The sequence below is a fragment of the Sturnira hondurensis genome, unplaced genomic scaffold, assembly GCF_014824575.4.
Source record: "Sturnira hondurensis isolate 20B ecotype Veracruz unplaced genomic scaffold, ASM1482457v3 Scaffold0021795, whole genome shotgun sequence".
NCBI classification, from domain to species: domain Eukaryota; kingdom Metazoa; phylum Chordata; class Mammalia; order Chiroptera; family Phyllostomidae; genus Sturnira; species Sturnira hondurensis.
Window position 1 is genome coordinate 1,939,360 of NW_028094426.1, and position 14,363 is coordinate 1,953,722.

Sequence of the window (14,363 nt, forward strand, 5' to 3'; positions counted from 1 at the left end):
CCACATCAATCTGTGCATTAAAAAGTCAAAAGTTTTGGAAGGGATTTTATCCTCTTTGAGCTTTCTGTTTGGCTTGGTACTGTAAGTGAAAATGTGTAGTTATAAACCACCATTTATGAACAACCATTTCAGGACAATTTTTGGAAGGTCCCAGTTACAATTCAATGATGTGATACAATGTGTCATTTCGTTTCTACCCCCAGGTGTGCAACACGACCACCGACAGGAAGCACGCAGACACCTTCCTGGAGAAGTGTGTGACCGAGTCCATAATGAGCATAGTGAGCGGCTTCTTTAATTCCCCGTTCTCAGACAACAGCACCAGCCTCCAGGTAACCTCAGCACACACGTGCAAGGGCATTCCTCCACACCGAACTGATTTGCCCATTTGAGTGGGGAAAACTTCAGTCTGGCCGGGAAGTCATTTCCTACACTTCTGAAGTTCACTGTTCTGTCTGATTAATTTGCTATTATCCTGTCTGAGTTCACCAAACTTCATTTCAGATAAAAAGGCCCCATCTTCAAGTTAATTTATTCTTGCTCTCTCTCTACACCTAATGGGAACTTTCATATTGTTTATGGACTGTTTGCCAAGTGGTGAAATAAATTATGTCATTCTCTAAATGGGGAGGCATTTTTGACACAGTGATTTCACTTCAGTAATTTATCCTGAAACAATTAGCAGGATTTTGTATAGTAAGATTTTCATTCAAGTCTTTATGAACATAAAAATTGGCATCTACCACAAACAGGGGAATAGCTAAATAAATTATAGTGTATCTGTAGTGTGGCTTTTTAAAAATTGTTTCAAAAGAAATATTGATGATTAGGAAAATTATCATGAATAAGAGTAAGTAAAACAGGCTGCAGAATTGCCTTATAGCGTCGTTCAAGTTTATATACATGTGTATGTGGAGAAACTCAGTAAAGTATCTTCAAAATTGTGATACTGATTATCTCTACATAGTAGGATAATTGGTGATTTTCATTACTATGGTTTCCAAATATTTTACAATGTTTGGGTATTGGTTTTATAAAAATATCATTTCAGTTATACTTTCTTTAGGAAAAACTTTAAAACGGTTTGATGGAAGCATTTCAAAATTGTTGTCTCCTCTGCTTACACATTGTGTGAAACCAAAACATACAGTCAGTCAAACAAATAAATCTAGAACACCTTCTCTCTCTTATACTGCCAAATAAACCAGAGTATTTATTAAATATATACTTACCAGAGTAAGTATTAAATACATACTTAAATGACTTGAATTCATTGACTTCGAGAAATACCATATTATTTCTGATTAAGAACATAGCTAAAATGCAGATAATTGATTTTGTATAGTGTCTAGCATGTGCTTGTCATGCAATGAGTATGTAATAAATATTTTTTGAATGAATATGCATTAAATAGCTCTGAAACTGAAAGACGGTGTGTGTTTTGTTTTGAAAAGCCTTTTGGATAATGCATAGACATAGTATCAGGTGTGTTAATGGTTTAGTGGCCTGTTTGCCTGCCTTCTCTCTCTTTACAGACACATCAGCCAGTTTTTATTCAGCTGCTGCAATCTGCCTTCAGAATTTACAATTGTACCTGGCCAAACCCGGCACAGAAAGCCTCGGTGGAGTCCTGTATCAGAACTTTGGCTGAAGTGGGTAAGTTAGAGTGTCCTATTTTATTTACTTTACACTTTGTTAAAGAATCAGGCTTTTGGCTAATAGGGAAGACAGGCAGCTTTTCAGGTTCCGTCGTAATAAGAAAGCAGGTATAGATTCTGCAAAGCTGAGCAGCAGTGATCAGCAAATGATTCTGAGTATTGCGTAACTTTTGGGAGGAGAATATAATTATTACATTTCTTTTAAAATATTTTTAAATTTATTTAGTTTTTGTTTAATTGTTCTGTTTCTAAATTTAAATTTAATATGCATATGGTACTGTAAGCTAGCTCAGTGAGATTTTATATGAATGGGTTTAGTTTAATTATCTCAGATTTTATTCTTGAATTATCTATTAAGTAGCCTGGCTTATTAATTCCTTCATATGGTAGTGGGACTGTTTGAGGGTTTTTTAGTTTTCTAATTTTGTTTGAAGTCCATCTGTATTTATTGAGTGCCTATTATATGTAGAAGGCCTCAGAAATGACAAATGGCAAAGGTTAGTAAATTCTGGAAAGAATTTCTCATAAATTTCTCTTCTCTTCTCTTCTCTTCTCTTCTCTTCTCTTCTCTTCTCTTCTCTTCTCTTCTCTTCTCTTCTCTTCTCTTCTCTTCTCTTCTCTTCCTTGTTAATTAGGGCCACCCTATGGATGGCAGAGGGGAGGAGGGGGAAGGCTTACAGACTTGGCTGGACTTAAAAACCCGAGGACCTTGACCATTCCCTCTGCAAGGGGGGTTCTGCAGACCTGGGGAAGGGCAGCTTACAGTGCGTGTCAGGACTGCTGACGGCTACTCAGCACTCACCCTATGCAATGCTGAGCAATTTGCATTCATTCTCTTACTTAATCCTTCGATAGCTTTATTGATTATTTACATTTTGCAGATGCAGAAGCAATGATCTAGATAACGTAACTTGGCTAGGGTTGTATGTGCTCAGTAAATGTTTGATAAGTGAATAAATGACTCAACTAATTAATGACCATTTTACATTTTTTTAAAGTTTTCCCCCATACCTAAGTGCCATTGACAAAATTTGATGACTGCTCAATTTTAATTAGAGTAAATTAAAAAGCAATTATAACCCAAGAAGATCAATGGAATATTATTAGAACTAAGTGACTAATAGGGTTTATCTAGGTGTTTAATTATAAATAAGTATTAAACTTGATAGATTTTTTTGGTATACTAAAAAGAAACAATACGTTGTAAAAAAGATATCATTCACAACAACAATAAAAATATTAAATAAGGGAAAACTTGAGAAATGTGAGAGAATATATTATAATGCTATGTTGGAGGATGGGAAAGATTTTAATAAATGGAGATATATACTATTCCTGGATTGAAAAATTCAATTTGTGACTTCCGCCAAGATGGAGGCATAGGTGGAAACACTGTGCCTTCTCCCACAACCAAGTTTGAATACAACAAAGGTTTGGAGAAACAAAGACACAACCAAAGGACAGAAAATTGAATTATACGGAAGTCCGACTACATCTAACCGTTCAACGGGGACGGTAAGAGGGGCGGAGCCAGCAGCGAGCAGGGTCTGGCAGGACAGGGCCCCCGACCCAGGCGCGCAGGCAGACGAGAACCAGTTGGGGTGCGGGGCAGACAGCGGGCGCATATTCGCGCACAGTGAGACAGACCATGCAGGCCCCAGGGGGCGAGGGCTGACGGCGGTGGCACACTCGCGTGCAGTGGGACGAAACACGTGGGCCCGGTAACGGCAGCAACTGTGGCACCAGTGAGGGCCGTGGCGGCAGGCGGCGGACAGGACGCCAGAGTCCCTCTTTGACCCCGCCCCCACATACAGGGTCACAACCCAGAGACTTAGTTGCCCTGCAAGACCAGTGAGAGCCATTGTCCCTCTTTGACCCCGCCCCCACCTACAACGTCACAACCCAGCGACTTAGTTGCCCTGTTCTAGTGAACACTTTAGGGCTCTGATCCTGCTATGGAACAGGCACGAACAACCCGAAAGATGGCACAAGAAGAACTCAAAGTCCCAGAGCCAATAACTCTAAGCGACCGAGAAATTGCCAGCCTCTCAGAAGCACAATTCAGGACACTATTTATCAGGATGCTCACAGAACTGGTAGATTATAGTCACAAATTAGAGGAACAAAGTCACAAATTAGAGGAACATATGAAGGCTAAACTAATTGAAATGAAGGGAGATGCACAGGAAACCAATAGTGATGGAAAGGAAACTGGGACTCAAATCAATGGAATGGACCAGAAGGAAGAACAAAACATCCCACCAGAAAGGAATGAAGAAATGAGAATTCAAAAAAATGAGGAGAGGCTTAGGAACCTCCAGGACATCTTTAAACGTTCCAACATCCGAATTATAGGGGTACCAGAAGGGGGAAAGAAACAGCCACGAGTGGAAAACGTATTTGAACAAATAATAAAGGAGAACTTCCCCAGTCTGGCAAAGGAAATAGACTTCCAGGAAATCCAGGAAGCTCAGAGAGTGCCAAAGAAGTTGGACCCAAGAAGGAACACACCAAGGCACATCATAATTACATTAGCCAAGACCAAAATGAAGGAGAGAATCCTAGAAGCAGCAAGGGATAAGGGGACAGTCACCTACAAAGGAGTACCCATCAGACTGTCAGCGGATTTCTCAAAAGAGACCTTACAGGCAAGAAGGGGCTGGAAAGAAGTATTCCAAGTCATGAAATCCAAAGACCTACAGCCAAGATTGCTTTATCCAGCAAAACTTTCATTTAGAATGGAAGGACAGATAAAGTGCTTCTCAGATAAGGTCAAGTTCAAGGAGTTCATCATCACCAAGCCCTTATTATATGAAATGCTAAAGGGACTTATATAAGAAAAAGAAGATGAAAAAGATGAACAGTGAAAGGACAGCAAACACACAGTTATTAACAACCACACCTAAAACAAAAGCAAACCAAGAAGACAGCTAGATCAGGAGTGGAACCATAGAAATGAAGAACACATGGAGGGTTAGAAACAGGGGGGTGGGAGGGGGAGAAGAGGGGAGAAGGCACAGAAAATAGCATAGATGGTAGGCAGAAAATAGATAGGGGGGAGGGCGAGAATAGTGGGGGAAATATAGAATCCAAAGACCTTGAGACACGTGGTTATAAACTAAGGGGGGGAGAATGGTGGGGGAGGGAGGGTGTGGGGGAGGGGATTGAAGGGGGGGAATAGAACAACTGTAATGGTATAATCAATAAAATATATTTTAAAAAAAAAGAAAAATTCAATTTGTATGAATGCTGGACATTGCTGGAGGCAAAAATGACAAAGCTGCCCCTACTTTGGAGACATCGTGAGAAGGCGGGGTTCTTTGGAAAAGGCAGTAGCACTGGGAAAAGCGGAAGTTAGCAGGAAAAGAGGAAGGCCAAATACCAGATGGGCTGACTCCATAAGAGAAGCCATAGGTGTAAGTGTGAGAGCTAAGCAGGGCTATTTTGGAGAGGGCGTTGTGGACATCGCCCTTTCATAGCGTTGCCCTGGGAGGCCACTTGTTGGCCAGTGACACACGAGCCTGCTAGTTCTCCTTAAAGGATAACTTTGGTGCTTCCAAACCCAGACCCCTCCCTCACACAGGCCCTGCTCTCCTCACCGCCCCCTTGGGCTGAGGCGCCCCCTGTGGGGCCACACCCCCCAAAGATTCGTCTGGTGGCAGGTTGGCCTCTCATCCCCTCCCAGGGTGGCTCCCGCAGCCTGAGTCCAGGTGCCTGCTGCTCCGAAAGCCACTGTCTTCACCTTGGCGTCTGACTCTGTGCAGGGTCACTGGGTCACGGGAATATCCTCATCACCTTTGATAGTCTGCCAGGCTCTCCTTCAGTGTGGGCGCCGTCCACACCCCACTCACGTTCCGATTCTCCGCTCCCGGCAGGCGTCCACACAGGCTCCTTCGCTCTGTTTTGAGCTCCCACACCCTGGGCCACCGCATCTCCTGGTGTACTTCTTGCCCAGTGTGGACACTGAACTTGGCTGCTTCTTAAAGTTTCAGGACTGAGTGGTTCAAAAAAGGATGGGAAGAAATCAAGGAAGAGGCCATAATATGTGTCAAAAATAAAGAAGGACATAGAAGAGAACCTAGTTTTTTAGTTTAAAAGGATATATATAGCAAAATGCCCAGAAGGCTATAAATAAAATATTAACATTTGTTTTCTCTGAGTGGGGGAATTATAGATGAATCTGCTCCTGTTGTTCATGCTTTTACATAACTTCTGAGCTTTTAATAGTATACTTTTCAAATGATAATAAAACATTACTAAAATTTTTATTTGCATCAAATCAGCTGGGAAATAGAGCGACCATGAAAAGACACAATTCAAAGGAAAACCAAAGAAATATGATGATGTTATTTTTTTTCACAGGAACACATTACCTCAGCTGCCGAGTGTATTTCTATTTTTCCATTTTAAGGAAGTCTCCCCTCTTCCCTTCTTCCTTTTTTCCGTCTCCTCCTCTTCCTTGTTTTCCTCCTCTTCTTCTCTCAGTATTTAGCCAGTGCAATGGGGGGAGACGCCAGTGGGCCCTACATAGAGCACGATGCATGCTGCTCACAACGGCTGGACACTGAGACCCAAAGGCCTTTGCAGCCCCAGTGGGGTCCTGACCTCAGCGGCTTCCCTTGTGTGGTCCCGTCACTTCTTGCATAGTAGGGTAGCTGGGCTTTGGGGATTTAAAATGGTTGCTGAAACTACGTTCGTCTAAAGATATCTTTATTTCTAAGCTAAAACATTTCTTTGTCTACCATTTCTTCTACCGACCAAAAACCATATGATTTAACGGGCAATTTTAGTTACCTTTTGTATGCTATGAAGACATATGATGGGAAGTATTGTATAAAAATTATTTTAAAATCTCTAAATCTATAATCAGAGAGGTTTTGAAGAGCGATATTTTGGTGTAAAATCTCACTTTCATCTTTGTGAGAAGGCATGGTTTACTCCTCTTCTCCAGTGTTTTCACTATCTGTGTGAACAGTTTCGAAGCTCTGGGAATTCCGTTCCTACTGTTCCTCTGCATCCAGGCCTCTCCTTCCTCCCTCGACATAAGGGCCTTGTTTGACCCCGTCGACTTCCTTCCTGGACCCGTGTAACAATTCAGTGCTCTCTCCTCCTCTCATTCCTCACTTAAACAAATCTGCTACCAGAGCATCCTTCTAGAAGTGAAATTCTACCTGTTCCAACAACAGAGACCCAGCCTTCAGCGGCATCCCTTTGCCTAACAGAGTAAGGATGGATTCCCCATTGCAGCATTGGTGGCTTCCACAACACAACCCTACCTTTGTGACAGCTGCCCGAGCCATTATGTCCCATGCTTTGCTCACACCAGAACGCTTTCTTTTTCCAGTTTCCACCACTGCTGTCTCTCAGCATCTTTCCCATTACTCACATTCCACCGTAAAAGCCATTCTTGACTCCGTTAGCTGCTTGACCACCATTCTACCACTTACACTTTTCTTATGGTCTTCAGTTTATTCTAGCTCATGTCATCAGAAGTCCGTTTCTTATCTCCTCTATTAGATTTTGAATGACAAGAACTATGAAGTGCCTGTCAGAATTAATACACAACAGTTTGGTGATTGCAGGGGAGATGGGAGTGGGTGGAGGTAGAAGGAGGTATGAGAGGAATAAATGGTAATGGAAAAAAATACAGTAAAAAGTAAACTATTAAAAATGCAAAAAATTAATGGGAAGCTGTTGTCTAGGATGAAGGAGGCGAAAAGCAAATTCTGCTTTGCGATGGTTAGACTGGGTCTTTTTGGTTGGTGAATGCTGACCACGGAAAAACATGTAACCAAAATTGAAGGCATCCCAAAGTGAGCATCGTGGTAGTGAAGGGCTCTATCTCATTTGAGTAGTGATTAAAAACACTTGAAATACTTAGACAAAAGATATCTGAAGGGAACGTAATGGTTATCTTCCGGTATTTGAAGGTAGGAATGGACTTTAACAGCTTCCTAGGAGTAGGTTTTAACTAATATGTGAGAGCTGCAGGAGGCAGATTTTTGTCTCGCTGTAAAAAATAACTATTTTACAATTAATTCTCTTCTAAAAACCTAAGGGTCACCTTTTATTCTTCCCTTTTTCTCACTTTCATTAAGCCAAAGAGCAGATTCTGTGGGTTCTGCTTCCTCAATACACATTTTCTTTGTCTTGTGTGACGCACTTGTACAAACCCACCGTGCTTATCGCACGTGAGTTACAGACGGGCCACCTGACTGGAATCCCGACCGCCACTCCTGTCTTCGCTACACAGCAGGGAGAGGCGTCTTAATTTGTAATTCAGGCCATACCGCTCACCTGCTTAAAACTCTCCATTGCATTTAGGATTTGAATTCCTTACCATGGCTCAGAAAGCCCTTCATCATCCCAGCTTTATCTTCTCCTACTTTCTCACCCATCCCCCAAACTCTGCTCCATCCATGCTGGTCTTATTTCTATTTTCTTATCTACAAAAGGCATCGTCTCATCTTAGGGCATTTGCATCTGCTGTTCCCTGTATTCGAATCCTCTTCTCCCAGATCATCACATGCTCAGAAGTGAAGTGCTCAGCGAAGAATTGCTGCATACCCCACGTAGTGTCCCCGCTTCGTCTGCCCCTATCCTGTCTTCCTATCTTACTTTCTTCTCACCACTTCTCATTATTTGAAAGCATCTTGTTTGCTTGATTCTTTGTTGACTTATTTTTACTTCTTTGTTTTCTGCCTCTCACATTAAAATGTAAACTATGAAAACAGGAACTTTGCTTTATGCACTGATTGTTAAGGCCCGAAAGTGTCCAGTGCTGACTAGCATTTTAATGAATGTTTGTTGACTGACAATAATCCATGCGCTAGTTTTATTGGAGATAGTGAAATTTATGTTTGGAGAGGTTTAATAAGTTATCCAATTAGTAAGTAGTTGAGTTGGGTTTGATATCCAGGTTTTTCAGTACCAAGTTCACACTATATCATATTACCCTAGAAGTACTATCTTAGGAAGCCCCAACATAGAAACTAGAACTATGGTAACTTGGCTCCCTGGGTAAGGATCTGTCTGAAGTTTTAGAATTCAGGTGCAAAATCACTTTTGCATTTCAGCAACTCTTTAAGAATACAAAGAAGCAGTAAAAATTAACATAATTCAAATGTGTAATAATTTATAATATTACAGAAAACAAAGTATACATATTCAATAAAAATATAACAAAGTCAAGAGAATAGTATCATGTTATTAAGCAAGTTTTCAGTGCATTTACCAATTGCTTAAACATGCTTCTATAAATGCAAATGTCTATTACAGTTACATTTACATAACACTTTAAAGTGTTTCCAAGTATATTAATTCAACTCATCTATTAGCAGAAATACTCAGTTCTTTTTAAAATTTGTACATTGGATACAAAAGGTAGTGAAACACAGCAAAGGCACTTACTAAATCAGCCCTTACCTTGCTGAGAGTGGGGGAGTTTATCAGTGGTGTGTCCTGCGATGGAGACGTTAAGTGTTAGCCCCATTTCACAGATGGGCACCCAGGTTAGTGAGGTTAGGCAACCTACTCAGGGTCACACAGGCAGGTGGGGACAGGGCCAGGATGGACACCCCTCCTAGACTGACGTGTTAGCAGACCTTTGTGATGCTCTGCTATCACCAGTTTGAACAAACATTGCATGTCTTATACCTTGAAAATATCAAAAGTATGGATAAATGTTAGTGCCCTTGGTCAGTCATTGCTCCTTACTCATGTATATAAAATACAACAGTACATGTCAGAAGTACTTTGAGAAAGCCCTGGCCGGTGTGGCTCAGTTGGTTGGGTGACATCCCACAAACTGAAAGGTCACGGGTTCAATTCTGGGCATGGAACATGTCTGGGTTGCAGGCTCTGTGCTCTGTCCTGGTTCAGGGCACCTGCAGAAGGCAACTAGTGGGTGTTTCTCTCTCATATCAATGTTTCTCTCTCATATCGATGTTTCTCTCCCTCTCCTCCTTCCCTTCCACTCTCTATAAAATAAAAAGTAAAAATAAAACACGTTTTAAAAAGAAGGACTTTGAGAAAAAGCACCCAAGAATGAGCTCCATATTATTTCACTTAAAAAAAGAATCCTGTCCCACCTGTGTCATAATCTTAAAATGATTTGGGGGATTAATAGTGGGTACTTTGCTGGCAAATTATCTTTTTTCTAAATAGAAATTCTGTAAAATATGTTTTACAGATGATTTGAATTATCACCATTAATCTTTAAGCCAATTATTCCTCCCCAATTTGAACATGTATAAAATTTTAACCCTTTGAGTTGAGAAATTCAGTCTCCGTTAAAACAAACATATCTATTTCCATGCACCTAGGGTGTTATTGTTGACTGTAAGAAGAGCCTGACGTAATATATTCCTGTAATTATGATTTAAAAAACTCTATTGCTACTTTAAGAAATTAAATCTGAATAAGTTACAAGATAGCACAAAATCTTATAGTTTTCCACATATTTATTAAGTCAACTGATTTACAATGATCCTTCATTAACTGAGAGACATTATTCTAGTTGTTGGGGAACTTGGTCTGTCAAACCATATTTCCTGCCCTGAGTGATTTTCTAGTACTTTCAGGGTAGATGTGACATGTATAGAAATCACAAAGCAATGAAACTAAGTACCTCATCTATTGTCAAGTTCTAAAGTCTGTCTCAGTACTCAGTGAATATTTACTATATGAATAAAATAAATGGATGACTATAGATAAATGAATGAATATTCTTCTGTCATTGGCTATATTCTATTGTGTGTCTGTATTCTAATTTATTTATCGCCATTGCTGGATATTTATATTACTTCCAATCATGTTGCACATGAGGCAGAATCAGGTAACTACCTCGGAGTAGAATTTCTGTGTGTTTTCATTTTGACAGATGCTGTCTTCTGTAGATTGTTCAATTTACACGCCACAAGCCATCCAGGGGAGTAGCTTTCTCCTTGATAATGTTCTCAAAGCCTTAGGTTTTTGCCAATCTTAAAAGTGAAACATATCACCATAATTTTAGTGTGCGTATCTCTTTTTGTGAAAGAGAAGAAAACCTTTCTATGTGACTAAGTCATTGCTAGTTCCTTTACAGCAAACTGTTACTTCTTGTGATTTACTTACTTTTTCTAGAGGTTTTCTTTTTTTAAGTAATTTGTANTATTCTATTGTGTGTCTGTATTCTAATTTATTTATCGCCATTGCTGGATATTTATATTACTTCCAATCATGTTGCACATGAGGCAGAATCAGGTAACTACCTCGGAGTAGAATTTCTGTGTGTTTTCATTTTGACAGATGCTGTCTTCTGTAGATTGTTCAATTTACACGCCACAAGCCATCCAGGGGAGTAGCTTTCTCCTTGATAATGTTCTCAAAGCCTTAGGTTTTTGCCAATCTTAAAAGTGAAACATATCACCATAGTTTTAGTGTGCGTATCTCTTTTTGTGAAAGAGAAGAAAACCTTTCTATGTGACTAAGTCATTGCTAGTTCCTTTACAGCAAACTGTCACTTCTTGTGATTTACTTACTTTTTCTAGAGGTTTTCTTTTTTTTTTTTAAAGATTTTATTTATTTATATATCTTTAGAGGGGAAGGAGAGAGGGAGAGAAACATCAATGTATGGTTGCCTTTTGTGCGTCCCCTGCTGGTAGTTAGCCTGCAAGGAACCGGTTTGCAACCCAGGCATGTGCCCTGACTGGGAATCGAACCGCGATCGTCTGGTTCGCAGGCCCGCGCTCAATCCACTGAGCTACGCCAGCCAGGGGAGGTTTTCTTTTTTTAAATAATTTGTATCGCTATTTATTTATTAATTCAATGAGCTATTGGCTTATAAGTAACTTTTTCCTTTTTCATTTGTCATATGAGTTTTTATTGATTTATTTAGGCAGAAACTTATTTTCTTTTAGGCCTTTTAGAGTCTCTTTTATCTTCAGAATGTCCTTGATCAGTCTGAGATGTTTTTCAAATTCCCATTGAGAATTTTCACGCTTGCAGGTTTTCTGTCTCTCTCTTTGTGTTTTTGATGTGGCTGCTTACAATTTGGGGGTGTCTGGAACATATTGAGTTGTTAGGTAGAGGGCATATAATCAGCCGAATTTCTTCCAGATGACTAGCCAGGTGTGCCAGTACTTGTTGGTGCATAACCCATGCAGTTACAGTCTATATTCAGTTTGGGGATTAATTCAGGGTAGTTTCAGTGCCAAACAGGAAAGATGCATTTCATATCTTTAATGTTCGTCATACTTAAAAACACTAGCACTTCAGTACAGATTTATCCTGGATATTTTGACAAGGTGCAGAAAAGGTGCCATTCTCTGCCTACCCCGTGACACCTTCCTTGTGCACCTACCATTCTTGAAGGCCCGTAGAGCCCGGCTTGACAGCCAACTGAGATTCTAATTAATGCTCACACTTCCTGTTGCCTTCCCTCCTACCTGTCAGTTGATCTCTGCAAGCAGTTTTTCCCAGGGTACTACCACCGCAGTGCGTGTGTTCTCAGACGTTCTGGTCTGGCAGATGCCATCAGTAGTTTTGTCTAATTAAAAATTTTTTTTACATTATACACAATATTTTATGAATAATCATTAGAAATAGATTTTGATTACATCTTAAAATGACTGCAAAGACTTGTCGTATCCAGAGAATTTTTCAGAATTTATAAGGCTAATTAGTAGGTGTGCCTAACGATCATAGTACCTGTGAATAAAGATGGCTCATTTCGGAGAACTAGCTCTCTCTAGGCAAAGTTCTACAAAAGATAAATGTGTTAATAACAACCCATGCTCTCTCCTATTAGTTTTTAAGGACTCCATGTTCTTACTCTCTGCAAGACAGTGTCTCAGTTGCACTCTAACTCAGCAGCACAGTCATAGCATTTCTTTTTTAAGCGTTTTGAACTTGAACATGACCACTAAAGCACACAGTTGGAATTAATGCTACATGCCAAAAGAATGACTAGTTGTGGTAAATTCATTAGTTCTTTTTTATTGAGAGGAAGAAGGGACAGGGAATAACCCATAATTCCAAGCGTACATCCTAGTTCACTTTTCAGTACACTATTTATAACAGAATTTTTCTAGGTGAATAAAAGTAAGCTAAATTTCCATCATTCTTTGGTTGCATTTGAAAAATGTCGTTCTAGTTATTAGTGCCCTTGTGAGATCATGAATTAATTCTTTTCTTTTCCTAGTCACAGGTTTTTTTTCTGCTTTAATTTTAAAACAATATATGGAAAGCCCTATTCACATTGTCAACTTTGCTTTCAAATTGGTATTTATAATATTTTGACAGTGCAGAGAATCTATTTCAGGCCATGTCTTTAAAGGTATTAATATTTTAACATTTGCGTGAACATTTTTTATTTAGTATCTACGCAGCTGACTCACTTTTAACTCAAAGTCTCTTTTCCCCAACTGAACAGTTCACTTTCTTTTATTTCCTGGAAATTGTGATTTAGCCCTTGGCTGGAGTTTAGCTTTGGGCATGAGACAACAGTCTATGTTACCCATATATTGTGCAACTTGTGCTAAGACAGAAGACTAGAAAATACCAAGTAAAGTGGTACAGTTTTGAGAAAAATAAATTCTTTCACCAAGGTTTGGAATATGAGAGCCTCCTCAGCCTGGTTTGTCCTGGTGCTGGCCATGGTGGCTGCCACTCACACAGGCATCTGGGAGTCTGGAAGGTGGGTGAGGTTTTTCTGACCTCACTAGCGGGGTGGGGGAGCTGCAGAGCTAAGAATAGTGGAGGAGCTGCCATTGGGCTCCATTTCCACTGGTGTCGCTAGGAAAATATTCATGGAATACTTCTTAGTGCAGGCTATATTCATAGCAACAACGCTTATTTGATGCATGGTTGTATCTAAAGTCCCTGGTTCCTAAAGGGGAGATAAATCACAGTCCCCCTCCCTTGTTTGTTTAAATGGTAGTGAAAACTGGCTGTACTATGTTTTGAGCAATATGAAGGTTTATAATTTCTGTCACAAAGAAAATAGCATATAAGCAGTGTTGTCCTCTGACTTGTAAATGTTTAGAGCAAACCCGCTTATGTACGAAGCAGCTAGAAAAGAATGAGAGTCTTGCCAAGATGTGATCATGGTGCAGGATTAAGTATTAATAAAAATATGTGCAGCTTGGCAGTGTCTGTCCTTCGGATGGGACAGGAGTGCAGATGCTGTGCTGTGAGCAGTGGGGATAAAGGACGCATTGTTTGCTTTGGGAAAGGCAGATGTATAGTGAATACGAGGAAAACATTTCACTAGGGAAACTTAGGCAATGGTGCAGTCCATCGTTTACGGTTGTCTTAGAGGTGTTATTGTCATAAAACTTCAGCCCGAGCTCTTGTTTAAATTGGTAACTTTTTGTATGGGTAGCTAAAATTGTTTATTTTCAAAGAAGTTTTTAAGTATCTTTCACCTTCAATACTTCTGCTGTTGTTGCTTTCCTTTCTTTTTACGAAACAAGCCAGGTTTATTCAGTCTCCTTCTCTCCCCTCATTCTTTCCTTCCTATTTTCATTCATTAAAAAAAAAGTCTTCCACAGACTATCATTATAACTTGAAATAATATCCTTATGTATGTGTCTCTTGACTTAGCAGCTTTAAATAATGTCTATAGGCCTGATGCTATGAAAAATAAGGAAATTAAGATACTGCCCTCATTTTTACCCCTTCTTCTCCACCCCATGTTCTAATTATTGCTGGATATATTATTTT

At 39.9% G+C, this 14,363-nt stretch overlaps 1 protein-coding gene across 3 annotated transcripts in view; it reads left to right on the top strand.

Annotated features, from left to right (window-relative positions):
* Positions 1 to 14,363, top strand: part of ITPR2 (inositol 1,4,5-trisphosphate receptor type 2) — a 456,496-nt gene that overhangs the window by 222,444 nt on the left and 219,689 nt on the right. For all 3 annotated transcript variants that reach the window (XM_037033923.1, XM_037033924.1, XM_037033925.1), the window contains 2 exons: positions 204 to 332; positions 1,536 to 1,656. In XM_037033923.1, coding sequence (XP_036889818.1) covers positions 204 to 332; positions 1,536 to 1,656 — 250 coding nt within the window. The remainder of the gene's footprint in view (positions 1 to 203; positions 333 to 1,535; positions 1,657 to 14,363) is intronic.